This window comes from Hemicordylus capensis, chromosome 2 (genome assembly GCF_027244095.1).
Source record: "Hemicordylus capensis ecotype Gifberg chromosome 2, rHemCap1.1.pri, whole genome shotgun sequence".
NCBI lineage: Eukaryota > Metazoa > Chordata > Lepidosauria > Squamata > Cordylidae > Hemicordylus > Hemicordylus capensis.
The window spans coordinates 217,056,689-217,072,208 of record NC_069658.1 but is presented as its reverse complement, the minus strand read 5'-3'; the positions used below and the strand labels follow the sequence as shown (position 1 = coordinate 217,072,208).

General features: G+C 48.1%; 1 protein-coding gene across 3 annotated transcripts in view; it reads left to right on the top strand.

Annotated features, from left to right (window-relative positions):
* The first annotated feature begins 63 nt into the window (after window positions 1–63).
* LOC128341883 (titin-like) overlaps window positions 64–15,520 on the top strand; it is a 42,275-nt gene continuing 26,818 nt past the window's right edge. For 2 of the 3 annotated variants that reach the window (XM_053288524.1, XM_053288521.1), the window contains exons 1-4: window positions 64–195; window positions 5,780–5,868; window positions 11,753–11,843; window positions 13,680–14,098. In XM_053288524.1, coding sequence (XP_053144499.1) covers window positions 186–195; window positions 5,780–5,868; window positions 11,753–11,843; window positions 13,680–14,098 — 609 coding nt within the window. In that variant the 5' untranslated portion in view covers window positions 64–185. The remainder of the gene's footprint in view (window positions 196–5,779; window positions 5,869–11,752; window positions 11,844–13,679; window positions 14,099–15,520) is intronic. The other variant, XM_053288522.1, reaches the window with a different exon arrangement.

Here is a 15,520-nt window from a genome sequence, read left to right as displayed (position 1 = left end):
TGCTGGGAAGTGGAGGGAAGTTAATAACTGACCACTCAGGGCTGTCTATGACATCATCATGCTTCAACAAGGGCTCCTTGGAATGCTAGGAGTTGCTTGAGCAGGGTCCCTGTGAAAAGATGGAAGATGCTGTCACAAACTGGAGACTTTTTTAGCCCTTCCCATCAGGCCGGTGTGCGGAAATCATGGCTGCGAGTGAGTAGAAGGAACCAGAAGCGATTTGGGTGGGGTGTGTCTGTTTGTAGCGTCATTTTGAGGGGGAGGACAACCCCACAGTCGACATTTGCCCATCAACAGTGCCTTTCTCCTGTGGTGGAACTCAGGGTCATCTATCTGAGGTTCCCAGCTGGTCTCCCATCCAGGCATTGGCCAGACCCAAACATGAGTAGGCGGCTTCCACACATCTTCTGCTCATACCTGGACTCTTAACATTAACGTTCTTGAAGTTATCTTGTGGTGGGGAGTGTCTGTATCTCACAAACACACATGTTCCGTTCTGAGGATAGTTTTGGGAAAAGATAAAGGTCTGATCTGAAGCCTTGAGACCCTCTAAGTTCTCCCCATGCAATGACAATGCCATCGCGATGTTGTATGAGATGCCAGAGAAGGTCAGGAGAAGGCAAGAGAAAGAATCTCCCTCTTCATGAGGTTTTACAGACAGGGCTCCCCCCCCACCCCGAATCCACTCCTGACTGAAGTGTGTCAGTCCACATAGTGGCTGGATTTAACCCGACCTCCCTGCTGGCTATCAGGGACCAAGACAGACAGGGCTTTGATTTCTCTGAAGGCTTAGCCCGAATTATGTTGGGGTAAAACAAATCCTCTATTTCCAGCAGCTTTTGGGGGAAAATTCGGGGGGGGGGGCTCTGCTTTCTGGAAGGTGTTGATGGAGGTGCTGATGGCTATGCGAATGGTCCATCTAATCCCCAAATTAAAATGCCTCAATCTGCTGCAAAACAGATTCGCTCTTCAGATATACTCTAAGGCATAGACCCACGTGTGAAAAACAGGCTTCTGCCCCTTTCGGGTACTCAGTTAAAAGTCTAGAGGCCCCTGCTTTGCATGAAACAGACAACCTGGTGAGAGGGAGAAATGAGGTTGATCTTAGGAAGATCTAAGGAAGCTGCCTTAGTCCACCTACTCTGCATCAGCTCGGTATTGCCTACTCTGACTGGCAGCCACGCTCCAAGATTTCAGACAGGGTCGTTCTCAGGCCTACTTGCAAATGCTGCCAGGGGTTCAACCTGGGACCTTCTGTGTGCAAAGCAGATGTTCAAAGCAGAGCTGTGGTCCTGTTCCTAAAGGTGGCATACAAGGGTCTCCCATCCGGGCACTGGCTGCATCAAGATGTGCTTCGCTTCAGCAAGATGGATGTGTCATGTGCCCTGAGATCACACTCTGGGTCCCAAATGGAATCTTCTGCATGGCATCAAATCCCCCAGCCCCAAACTTAAGAGTCCCTGTGCCCATACTGGAGGAAAATATACGCTGGAGAAAAGTATATGCATCAGTATATGCTGATGGGATCTGAGCTGTCGGTGACTGACCAGGAGAGGGATCTTGGGGTCGTGGTGGACAGCTCATTGAAAGTGTTGACTCAATGTGCGGTAGCTGTGAAAAACGCCAATTCCATGCTAGGGATCATTAGGAAGGGGATTGAAAATAAAGCGGCTAATATTAGAATGCCCTTATACAAAACGATGGTGCGGCCACACCTGGAGAACTGCGTACAATTCTGGTCACCACATCTAAAAAAGGACATTGTAGAACTGGAAAAGTTGCAGAAGAGGGCAACCAAGATGGTCAGGGGACTAGAGCACCTTCCTTACGAGGCAAGGCTACAACACCTGGGGCTATTTAGTTTAGAAAAAAGACTATTGTTGTGAACTACACCTGATTTCACACTCTGTACATACTCAGAGGGAAAGAGGCAAAGTCACATCATACACAAACTGAACTGGTTCTTGGAGATTGTGACCGTGTAGGATCTGGGCGCGCAAACAGAGATACAGAGAGACACACTCAGAAAGTTCAATGGGCTTTATTATAAAAAGTTGCTCATCAGGATAAAATAATCCACATTAAAAACATGTTTCCGATTCAAGGTGTAGTGTAATGTGCCTAACTAACATATGTGTGTGCAATCAGTAATTACAGAGATCTAATAATCTAACAAATCCTAAATAAAACATTTAGAGAGAAGCAGAGAAAGAAGGAGGAGGAAGGGGGGGCTTAGGAAGGGGGTAGCAGTGATTAGTAGGAAGGAGGGAAGAGGGATCCAAGGCTTGTGGGGAGGCATATTACCCGGATCAGAGGCTTGAGAACGGTGGAGCTTTCAGCTGAAGGAGAGGAGCATTTGGCTGGAGACAGGAGCATTTAGATCAAGCATGCAGTTTGCTCAGAGCACGGCTGAGAGTCAGAGCACCATGGCTGGGGAAGTCTTGACTTCTCACTTCGCAGCAGAAGTCACAAACAGTCCCTTCTCCCATGGCAAGAGTTCCTGCCTCTAGCCCCGCGGCTTGGGCAGTAAACCCTTGGATTGCTCATGAGCAGATCTTGCTTGTAGGCAAAAGACTGCCTGTAGGCACAAGATTTCCCTCTGCCACGTCCAGAGACTCCTCCTTATAGTGGTTCCATCCTTTGATGTTCATTTGAGTCTTCTGGATTACAAAAGGCGTCTATTATCTTTTAATTATCAAAATTAGCTCAGGATATTTGGTCAGTCCAGGCTAAACAGGGTCTCTCCTGTTAGCAGAGTGTTGTTCTGTTGTCATTCCCCAAAACAAATCTACATCTTCTCCTGCCTTGTCCCAAGCATGTTAAAAGTCAGAAGTTAGTGAAAGAGTTAGTTCTATTTGTGTGAGACAGCAATTAAATTACTTCTTGTGTACCTCTATCTAGTGTGTAATTATAACAAAAGAATATTTAAAGTAACATCAAAAGGGGTACATGTGTGAGGCAAGTTAATCAACACATTTGACTAAGGCAGAAGCATCCTGTCAGTGAGGTAAGGGGATTACTGGACAGCAGGTTAATTTCAGCAGTGTGAGACTGGTAATTAAGCCTGACCCATTGTGTCTCTTGTGGGTTCCACAAACACTGATAACCAATGCTAGATCACCCCTGCCTTTACAAATCATTTACCTGGCAGTCATGAGATCTGGGCATCATGTTCACCTCAAGTTCAGGCATTTAATTGAACTCTTAATATAAAATGAAATTAGACACAGGCCTGAATTCCATATACTTCTGGGCCGGTACCTCTGGATCTAATGTTGGGGTGCCCAACACTATGGGGAGACATGATAGAGGTCCATAAAATCATGCATGAAGTGGAGAAAGTGGATAGAGAGAAATTCTTCTCCCTCTCCCATAACACTAGAACTAGGGGTCAACCCATGCAATTGATTGCCGGGAAATTTAGGACCAACAAACGCAAGTACTTTTTCACACAACGCATAATCAACTTGTGGAATTCTCTGCCATAATACCCAGGCAGTACTTCCAGTGACTGTTGCTGGTGTGTGTCTTAAGTTTCTTTTTAGAATGTGAGCCCTTTGGGGACAGGGAGCCATCTTATTTGTTTGTTATTTCTCTTTGTAAACCGCCCTGAGCCATTTTTGGAAGGGCGGTATAGAAATCGAATTATTATTATTATTATTATTATTATTAGCCACTGTGCGAAACAGGGTGCTGGACTAGATGGGCCGTGGGCCTCATCCAGCAGGGCTGTTCTTATATTCTTATGTTCTTAAAGAGCGGTTGAAGCAGCAGAGGCTGCTGCAGATGGAGGGGCTGTGGAGGACCCAAGATCCCACATCCTCCTGGAGCTCAGGCTGACCCTGACCCAAAGCAGGTGATTGAGTTGCCCTCTGCCCCTGCCATTGGGAGGGAGGCCCCTAGCAGTCAGGCGAGCACCTTGCTTCTGGTGGTGGGATTGGCTCTGGTGTGGTGTCTCCTCTGTGGAGGTCCTTGGCGTGATGGAGGAGGCCCTTGAAATAGGGCACTAGCAGGAACCTAGGCGAGGGGCACCGGGTCTCCAGACCTCCTGGGCTCCTTTGAGGGGCTGGCAGCGGGAAAGGCAATAAACCTTAGCAGCTCAGGATTTGTTGTGTCTAGGAGGTTTTCACTGGGATGCTGGGGGCTTTGGCTGGGATGTGTTCATCTTCCTCCTCCAGGTCTACCTCGACCTCTCCGACCACTGCAATATACCAAAAAATTGGTGTGTGTGTTTAGTGTGGGGGGGAGTTGTGCTGATGTTGGAATGACATCTCAGAGGACACTATGCCCAGGCAGGACACAGGGCCGGGAACTCTGGCGGGGAGGTAAAAATGGGGCACAGACTCCAGATGGGTGCCCGAGCACTGCTCAGGGCCGGGGAGGGCCGTGGTCCTGACACCCAGTTATCAGACCCACTCTTAGGAGAGGAGGGTCTGTGGACATGAAAGATAGAGAAGACGGGCCACCGGAGCCACCTCCAGAGGGAGCCTCAGAAGCTCGCACCCCGGAAAGGGAATTCTAGGAGCCTCTGCTGGTATGGCTGGAGGCAGTGATCCTGCCCTCCTCCTCTGATTCTCTGACAGGGCTACAGTATTTCAGCCTTTCTTAAAAGATCTCCCCTTAGCCTGTCTCCCCTTAGGGACAGAGAGCTGGTCCGGTGGTCTCGGGCATGAATTATTCCCTTTGCTAAGCAGGGTCTGCCCTGTTTTGTATTTGGGTGGGTGGCTCCATGGGAGCGCTGTGAGATATTCCCCTTAGGGGATGGGGCTGTCGCTCAAGTGGGGAGCATCTGCTCTGCATGCAAAAGGCCCCAGTTTCAATCCCTGGCAGCATCTCCAGGTAGGGCTGGGAAAGACTCCTGCTTGGAACTTTGGAGAGCTGCTGCCAGTCATCCTTATATAATAAAACCCTAAGGTACCTGCGTCCGTGTCTCTTGCAGGTGTTCTGCGCATGTGTGGCGCGCACGGACGCAGCAACAGAAACTACGCACACAACTGCGTGCACGCGTAGTTACTGTCTCTGCGTCGTAGGTCCACGTAGCAACCCGTTACACCTGAGGCAAACCTGCGTCCATGTCTCTTGCAGGTGTTCTGCGCATGCGTGGCGCACGCGGATGCACCAACGGAAACTACGCACACAACTGCGTGTGTGCATAGTTACCGTCTCTGCGTCGTACATCCGCATAGCAACCCGTTAAACCTGAGGCAACAAGCACAAGGAGGTCCACGTCCCTTGCCCTTGAAGAAAGACTGTTCTCTACACAACTCTTCTAGCGCCCGTTAATGTAACGGGCTTAATGTCTAGTTGTACATAAGAACATCCCTGCGGGATCTGGCCCAGGCCCATCCAGCCCAGCCTCCTGTTTCACACAGTGGCCCGTCAGATGCCTCTGAGGAGCACACAGGCAAGAGGAGAGAGCATGCCCTCTCTCTTGCCCTCTCTCTTGCTCCTCTCTCCCCTGCAACTGGCATTTCGACAATACTGAGCTAGATGGACCAATGGTCTGACTTGGTATACGGCAGGCTCCTGAGTGCCTAAGTTAGCAACTGGCCACTGCTAGAGCAACATCCAAGCTTCTTGTCTGGGGATGCCTTCTATCCAGCCTGTTCTTGCCCAGTGATCTGTCCATGGTCCTGTCCCTGTCCAGTGAACTATCTCTGGCCCTGGCCCTTTGGCCTGGTTCCCTGGTTGGGCCCCTTCTTGCCCCTCCCCACCACCACGCTCCCAACCAAATGGAATCTGGTTATTTGGTGTAACCACCGTCCACTTGATTTCCCAGGAGGATCAAGATCGTCATCTTCCATGAGCCTTGAGAACACAGAGGACAACCCACTGAGTGGCGAATATGTAGAGAATGAACCATACCAGGTATCTGAGAACAAAACAGAAAACTATAGTATTGATTAGAAGTCTGTGCCTCTAAGCATGTACAAAGTATCTTTCCCTTTCCCTCACTACAGCCAGATGACACACACTTTGGATTAAGAGCAAGATGTTGTGAATATTCCTGAAGTCCAGTGATTAAACCCCTTATTCACAACTAGTGTTTTTTAGCCCGTTACAATAACGGGCGCTAGCGTTGCTGCCGCCGCCGCCGCCGCCGCCGCCGCACCAGGCTGGACCCACCATTCCTGACTCGGGGCTCTCCAGAGTGGCGACCCCACCCCCATGATTAAGGGCCAAATCGGCCCATGTAAATGCCACCGCGGCCACTGCCGCCGCCTGCCCGCCCGCCCGCCCTCCCAGCTGCCCAAGTCCTCCTTACCTCGGCCCGCGTCAGTGGGGGGATGAAAGTCCATAATTTGAGAGGGAGAGAGGAGCTCGCAAGCAGAGCTCCTCTCTCTGCAAAGCCTCTTCCCGAACTGGCGCTTTGGGCACAATGCCCAGAACAGCCCAGGGAGGCACGGACACACGCCTTGGTGCCCACGGACGGACACCAAGGCTTTTATTAGAGAGGATTGGCACTAGAAACAGAATTTAGCATTCCAGGGAGAGATCCCAGGTATGCTGTCTTCTCTTTCTAGTGCCAGTTATTTCATCATGTTTTTGTTTCCCGTCAAGTTTCTAGCCTTCGATTCTGAAAATAAATTCCACTCAAAGATATGAGGGGAGAGGACTGATGAAAGAGGAGAAGCCAGATTTCACATGCAAGAGTTCTAACTGGTTTCCCAGTTGAAAGACGGGCTAATTTGAGCCTCAGTTGTGTTCTCAAGTTAGCCTGTTTGTTGCAAGTCCACAACTGACAATCAACACACCACAATTTATCAGTGCTCACACACACACACACACACACACACACACACCAGTTTGTTATTCCATTCATTACGAACATCATTATTTGATTTGTTTGGGTTTTTTTCCTCCTGTCTTTCCTAGTTACACAGGCCCGAGGCAGCCGGTTAGGCGGATTCAAAGCAATGAACTGCATACCCCTAAGCGGGAGCAGGTTAAAAAGAAAAACGGGCCTTCTCCGTTGCTGCCCCGAGGCTTTGGAACACACTTCCTGCTGAAATAAGAGCCTCCCCATCTCTTACAACTTTTAAAAGGGCAGTCAAGACGCATTTGTTCACCCTGGCTTTTAATTAGATATGTTTTAATTGTGTTTTAATTGTGTTTTAATAGTTTTAACTTTTTAATTTTTGAAATGTTTTAATCTTTTTTATCAGTTGTTTTTATTGTTTTGTAAACCGACCAGAGAACTTTTGTCTTGGGTGGTATAAAAATATGCTAAATAAACAAATAAAATAAATAAAAAGAGGATTTAATGGACATCTGGGCCAGTCACTTCTCTCTCAGCCTCACCTACTTCACAGGGTTGTTGTGAAAGAGAAACTCAAGTATGTCGTACACTGCTCTGGGCTCCTTGGAGGAAGAGCGGGAGATAAATGTAATAATAATAATTAATAATGCAACATCAGTGACATAGCAAGGTTGGAGGGGGCCCTGGGGCAAGATGTGAAGATGAAGCCACTACCTTCACCGCAGTCCCAACTCCATGCCACTTTCACAGCCACGGCCCCTGCCTGCACACCCACCCACCCACCTCCACCAGTGCCTACCTTGGTCCCCACCTTGGACTGGCTGAGCTCCCATGGCCTTGATGAGCTGGCCAGATGCATAGCAAGGACAGGCCCGCCTTAAGGGAGCCTGATCTGTTCTTGCTGGCATTGGGGCAGTCCTGCCTCGGGGAACTGGCGTGGCTGCCTGAGAGCAACCAGAGAAAGTTGGGGGCTGAGCGCCCAGTGGAGGGGAATGGAAGAGGTGATTGGTGGCACCCAGATGGTTTCTCTCCCCACCCCCTCCACCGTAGTGCTGTCCCTATGCGACATTCATGAAGCGGTCCTGCAAAACATGTGTGTGTGTTTATTAAATTTATATCCTGCTCTTCCTCCAAGGAGCCCAGAGTGGTGTACTACATACTTGAGTTTCTCTTTCACAACAACCCTGTGAAGTAGGTGAGGCTGAGAGAGAAGTGACTGGCCCAGAGTCACCCAGCAAGTATCATGGCTGAATGGGGATTTGAACTCGGGTCTCCCCAGTCCTAGTCCAGCACTCTAACCACTACACCACGCTGGCTCTTTTCTCCAGGCCCTGTTTAGAAAGCGAAAAAGAGTCTGCTGTATCTGCCTGGGGGGAAAGGGTTCTTCCAGTACTGTGCTCATTAAGCGAATCTCAGTGAATGGTGTGATAGTGCAGGGGTTACTGGGCTTGGGCCCCCAGGAGCTGTTGGACTACAACTCCCATGATCCCCAGCCACAATGGCCGCTGTGGCTGAAGATGCTCTGAGTTGAGGTCCAACCACATTTGAGAACCCCAGTTTGGTAGTCTCTGGGCAAGCGGCTAGGGTGTCAAGTAAAGGCTGAGCCATTTAAGGTTATTTGTTAAAGTAGTATTCGTATTTTAGCAAGGGTTAATTCTGCAGCTGACGATTCACGAGGAGGTGTGAGCGGGAAGTCCATTTTTGTTTATTTGTTGTGAATGTTAATGTTAAGATTATTGTTAAAATTAATAAAAATTTAATTTTAAAAAAGTAGTATTCGTAGCATTCGATCAAGGACATCCATTTTCACAAGGAAGCAAGCTGGCACGGGTGTGAGTTAAAAATGAGGGTTGTTGGGCTGATCTGTGGCGGGTGGGGAATATCCCAACACAACCCTTCCATATAACCTTGATTAGGATCTGATAGAAACATGGGTTAGCATCGAGAGTAAACTTGTGTGTGTGTTTATATTTGTTTGTTTGTTTGTTTAAATACTAAAAGTTGATGGTGCTTGATAAATAGCTTGATAAATAGTTAAAAATTAACATGGACTTTTAAAAAATCGTAGTATATAAGTCCTCAAACACATTTGGGTGAATTCATTGATTCTTGTTTCATGAAAAGTCCTCAGGCATATGCTGACTGAATCATAGAACCCTGTGGTTCCTGGTGAATTCAAGTCCTTGTCATTCCTTGCTACATATTGAATTCGCCAGAAACCACAAGATTATATGAAGCAAGAATCAATGAATTAACCAGCATATGTCTGAGGTCTTCTTCTATGCTACTATTTTTTAAAACAGAATAAAAATGGAATGAATAAATAAATTGAATGAATAAATAAACTGAATAAATAAATTAAATAAAAGTCCTTGTTAAATTTTAGGTGCGTCTATCAAGTAATGTCAGCTTTTATTAAACTATACGTATGAATGTATGTATATGTATATGTACAGGTGAAACTCGGAAAATTAGAATATCGTGCAAAAGTCCATTAATTTCAGTAATACAAATTAAAAGGTGAAACTGATATATGAGACAGACGCATTACATGCAAAGCGAGATAAGTCAAGCCTTAATTTGTTATAATTGTGATGATCACAGCGTACAGCTCATGAAAACCCCAAATCCACAATCTCAGAAAATTAGAATATTACATGGAACCAAGAAGACAAGGATTGAAGTATAGAACAATATCGGACCTCTGAAAAGTATAAGCATGCATATGTATTCAGTACTTGGTTTGGGCCCCTTTTGCTGCAATTACTGCCTCAATGCGGCGTGGCATGGATGCTATCATCCTGTGGCACTGATGAGGTATTATGGAAGACCAGGATGCTTCATTAGCGGCCTTCAGCAATTCTGCATTGTTTGGTCTCATGTCTCTCATCCTTCTCTTGGCAATGCCCCATAGATTCTCTATGGGGTCAGGTCAGGCGAGTTTGCTGGCCAATCAAGCACAGTACACTGTATACTTTTCAGAGGTCCGATATTGTTCTGTTCTTCAATCCTTGTCTTCTTGGTTCCATGTAATATTCTAATTTTCTGAGATTGTGGATTTGGGGTTTTCATGAGCTGTACGCCATGATCATCACAATTATAACAAATTAAGGCTTGACTTATCTCGCTTTGCATGTAATGCGTCTGTCTCATATATCAGTTTCACCTTTTAATTTGCATTACTGAAATTAATGGACTTTTGCACAATATTCTAATTTTCCGAGTTTCACCTGTATATGTATACATATATATACCTTACCTGCATATACCTACATACATACCTACATAACCTGAGAGGTATACCTTACCTCTCCCGGCCAGTCCTGTCCCATCCTGTGAGATCTTCTCAGGTTGCCCTTCTTTTGGTCCCCGGACTCAGAAAGGTACATAGTTCTAGGGCCTGCGGAAGGGCTTTCTCCAGGCACAGAGCCAGCTGAGCGGCAGCCTGGGTCCAGTCCCGCTCGGTGACTCCCTCCACATATGCCCGTGCGCATGATGTCACGCACACGGAGGTGTGGCTTGGGCTCCAGAGGAGCCCAGAGCGAACTCCCCCCTCCCATGCCCGGGCCACCGAGAGCCCGGGCAAACTCTCCTGCAGTTATTTCAGGCAGCGACCACTGCCTGATAAAGCATTTTTCCCTTCCTCTCCCCTCTCTGGAGGGAGAGAAAGGGGGAAACATCCTATCAGGCAACAAACGCTGCCTGAAACGACGAGGGGAGGGCTCGCTCAAGCTCTCAGCAGCCCAGACCATGCCCCTTTGCGTGTGACGTCACATGCAAAGGGTTCGTGGCCTGGGCTCCTGAGAGCCCAAGTGAGCTCTCGCCTCATCATCTCAGGCAGCATTGGCTGCCTGATAAGACGTTTTCCCCTTTCCCTTCCTCCAGAGAGGGGAGAAGAAGGGAAAAACATTCTATTGGGCAGTCTGCAATGCCTGAAATAACTAGCGGACAGTTCACCCGGGCTCTCGGCAGCCCGGTCATGGGAGGGGGGAGTTCACTCTGGGCTCCTATGGAGCCCGAGCCACGGGGCTCAGTGGCCTTTTTTCATTGGCGGCCTGGATTCTTTGAACCCGTTCGCACAATGATGGCTACGCCCCTGGCTTTCTCTGTTGCTGCCACTTCACTTTGGAATTCTCTTCCCCCCACCCAGATTCGTTCTGCCTCCTCCCTTTCAGCCTTTAAAACCTACAGAAGACATTTCTTTTCCTCCAGGCGTTTGCCCTTTGATTCCCCCACCCCTTAAATCTCAGGTGCTGCTCTTGTTTGTACACCGCCCTGAGTCTGTGGATTGGGCAGTATATTAAATCTCTTAATAGATAAATACATAAATATAAATATAAATATAAATTAAGCTAGAACGAGATTATGGTTGTTCCTCATCTTCTATATTCCTTTAGCATCCAGAGTAAGCCAGGACTAAGCACCACTGACCTCCATATCCATGAGACCAGTTAGTTATGACCACTGTTCCCTGTAACAGCTGCACTGCCTTTGGCCAGGGAAGATGGGAGTTGTATTCAACAACATCTGGGAATCCCTGTTACAAGGAACGCTGGCCATGATGAATTTGAGCCCCATTGAATTCAAAGGGACTTAGCCATGACCAACATCGTTTGGATGCTACCTGTGCATGGCCCAAAATGCCTGATTCCGATCCGATCCAGTCCTGAGACTGTTAATAGGGACTGACACTGCCCCTCCCATCTGTCGAGTCGGCAGTGTCGGGTCAGATCTGATGGGAATTCCGACAGTTTTGCCTGTCAGACCTGACCCAATGCACAGCCCTATTACCCGTTGTTTCTTTGTGGTGTTATTGTTGGTCTTTGTATGGGTAATAGCACTACTATCTGTTTACATGTGTGTGTTTGCTTCACATGCAGCATGTGGCTATAATTCTCTGGTTAGGAGTTGTGTTGAGTGACATGTCTTGAAACCAGTTTGAAAACTGCAGTGTAGACAGGTCCTAATGCCTCTATCAATTCTGTTGGCTAGTTTGACAGCTCCTCGGTGGAGAGTGTGACGGAAAAGAAAAAGGTTTCCTTCTCTTATGATGTGATGAAAGCGAAAGATGACGACCTAACTAGTGAGTAAAAAGGAGAGCTGCCTGTTGTGAGTCCCTTCTCTTTAAGATAGGATAGCATATGCACACAATAGTCCAACAACCTGTTCCCAGCAGTGGCCAACCAGGTGCTTTCAGGAATCCCACAAGCAGGGCAGGAAGCCCTCCTTGCTGTCTGTTGATATTAGTGGTAGACTGCTTCTGAACCTGGAGGCTCTATTATCGATACAGGAAGATGCCTTAGACTGAGCCAGACCCTTGGCTCATCTAGTTCAGTATTATCTGCACTGACTGGAAGCCGCTCTCCAGCATTTCAGAAAAGAGTCTTTCCCAGTCCTGCCTAGAGATACCAGCAGGGATTGAACATGGAACCGTCTATATGGAAACCAGGTGCTCCACTGCTGAGCTACAGATGCTTCCAATGAGAATCTGAAGCTGCTTTCTACTGAGTCCAGATCCATATAATTCAGTACTGTCAACACTGACTGGCAGCAACTATACAGGGTTTCAGACAGGGATCTTTCCAGTTCTACCTGGAGATGCCAGGGACTAAACCAGGGGCCTTCTGCATGCAAAGCAGATGCTCAATCATTTAGCTACGGTTCCACCCCCACAGACAGAATCCACCATTCACCTCAGCAGGGCTTGTCCAGAAGTTGAAATTAGGGATATACAATCCGGCTCGAACCGGCACGGTTCAAGGGCTCGACCTCGAACCAGGCCTGGTTCGGCTCGAGGTTGAGCCGAACCCCTTGGGCCGGTTTGGGACCAGTTCAGGGGTGCCAGGTGCCGTTAAATATTGTTTTTAAAAGTTCGGCTTACCGCCGGTGAGGGCTTCAACAGCCTTGGGGGTGCTATTGAAGCAGCAGGGGGAGGGGCTCTGATGGCTCTCCATCCCCCTCTGGCCTCCCCACAAGTCTCCATGGGCTGCTTCTGACCCAGTCACACAAATGGCCCATGAGTGTGCGTGGCAGCCCAAAACATGGCCACCGCACACAGAAACAGAACTGAAACAGCCCCCAAATGGGCCGAACCGGCCCATGGAGACTCGGGGAAGACTGGTGGGAGAGAGGGAATTGCCGGAGACACCCCCCCCTCCGCTTTATGGCTGCAGAAACACCCCCGAAGCTGCTGAAGTCCTTGGCGGAGGTAAGTCAAACCTTTTAAAAACAAAATTTAATGGCACCCAGCACCCACAAATTGTGCTCAAACCAGTTCAAATTTGAAACAAACTAAGGGGCCCATTTGCGGTGGGGCAAAACCGAACATGCCGGGTCTGGTTCAAATCTGGTTTGGATTCAAACCAAACTGGGCAAACCAGTTTTGTGCACATCCCTCGTTGAAATCGGGACTGTCATGCCCTAAGTAATCACAGAGTATTAGTGTTGATCAACTGATCTATTCGATCTTGCTTTGGTAAGATCTGGGATCTTATAGTTAAGTGCAAATTGTTGGCGCATATCAAAGAGATTGTGGAATGTGCTCCCTGGTGAGATACGATCCTCCTCATCTCAGGCAATTTTCAAAAGACACCTGAAAACCCATCTTTTCGCCAAAGCTTTCTCAGCTTCCTAAAAAATTCGGGGGTTTTAATCTCTGGTTTATTTTTGAATTGTTAGATTGTTTTTAAGTTTTTTGTATATGTTTTTAACTTGTTTTAAGCTATTGTTAACCACCCAGAGATGAAAGTTTGGGGCAGTGTCCAAAATAAATAAATAAATAGTAACTCTAAATCATATTCACATCGATGCCTTTTCAGTAACATGATTTAACTATAAGACTGCAGGCTATATATATGTTGCAAGATGGTTAACTAATTAATTTTTTTAACGAATCAACTGGCTTATTAATGTAATGCAGGGGAAGATCTGAATGAGGAATGGCAAACCAGTTTGAACGTAAGGATGCTATCAGATGAGGCCGAAGAAGACCTGGTCCTTGGGGAAAGGGATAGTGTGGCCTCCTCCCAAAAAGAATCCTTGGTGGCCCCTCCCCCGTCCAGGGAGACAATGGCACGTCCCTCCAAAGCCATTTTTTTTGGCACCAGCCCAGTTCAGAGCGAGCTGGAAGAAGTGGAGGATGCGGTCGAGAAGGTATTTGGATTCTACAAATCTGTCTTTAGGGTGCCTTCTTTGGAAAGGGTAGAAAGCGAATCCTCGCAAGATACTTCTCTGGGATGTAGAGACAGCCCACTTTCTTTTCCCTGGCCCTACTTCTGTGCCTCTAACGCCAGCCTGGCATGCAGCAATTCATCAGAGGATGCTTTTCTTGGCCGAGAGGTAAGCAGTGGGGAAGGTCTCGCCTTCTTAGTTTCTGCATTTCAGCTGGGAGCTCTTAATGGAAGAGACGTCACCTGGCTTCCGGGTACCGAGGAACATAGGAGCATAGGAAGCACCCCTTATACAGAGTCAGACCTTTGGTCCCTCTACTCAGTCCTGTCCACCCCAGCGATTCCCAATTGGTGGTACTCCAGATGTTGATGAACAACAGCTCCCATCACCCCCCAGCTCTAAATGATTGTGGCTGGGGATGATGGGAGTTGTAGTTCCGCAAGATCTGGAGTGCCACCAGTTGGGAACCCATGCTCTGCACTGGCTGGCAGCTGCTTTCCGGGATTTTGAGCAAGGGTCTTTCCCTGCCCTTCCTAGAGATGCTGCCAGGGATTGAACCTGGGGCCCTTCTGCATGCAAAGCGAACACTCTTCCACTGAGCTATGGCCCTCCCCAGTTAGTTAGACCCTTGGTCCGTCTAGCTGAGAATTGGCTACACTGACTGGCAGTGGTTCTCCAAGGTTTCAGGCAGGAGTCTCTCCCAGACCTCCCTGGGGAGCGAACCTGCTGATGTTCTATCACTGAGCTGTGGCCCCAACCCCCTTAGGGCAGGGTTGGGCAACCTTGGGACTTCCAGCTGTTGTTGAACTACGACCGCACAATTGTGGCTGAGGATGCTGGGAGTTGTAGTTCAAAAAGAACTAGAGGGCCAGGTTTGCCCACCCCTGCCCTAAGGGGAATCTCCGGCAGCAGTCAGTGCTCACATGTAGTTGCCCATCCAAATGCAAACCAAGCTGGATCCTGCTTAGCAAGGGGGACAACCCATGCCCACTACTGCGAGCCCGGCTCCCCTCCCCCAATTTGCGCAGCTCTCAATGCACAGATGAATTGCAAGTTGCGCCCCTGAAGTTCTGCTTTGGCTCAAGATAGGAATCTGCTCCCTTCACGAGGCGCTGGTTTGTCCTGGAAGAGGGCCCCAAATGAAAAGTTGCTGCTTCTTGGTTTTATGCCCAACGTGGTGTTCTCATGTGGATACGATACAGCCAAGCTGCATATAAAACAGCACTACAGAGGCACCGGAGTTTGGCTCCTAAATATCTTTATGATGGGAACTTAAGGTTTGGATTTAATCCAGTGGTGGATCTGTCTAAATTGTTGGCCCCCAAATCCTGAAGAATATTCGCTCTGGCACGATCCAGTTTCCCCCCACCTGCTCTCTTGCAAGGCAGATATGTTTGTTTGTTTAACATTTATATACCACTCAAAACCCTCCCTCTTTGGGGTACTCCTTATGAAGATCGTATCTGCCCCTGTGTGGGGGATGTGTGGAGACTGTGGGTCATGTTTTGTTGGGGTTTTTTGTTTATTTTTATTTATTCAGTTTATATACCACCTGATTCCAAAGGCTCTAGGCAGTTCCCAAAAATAAGC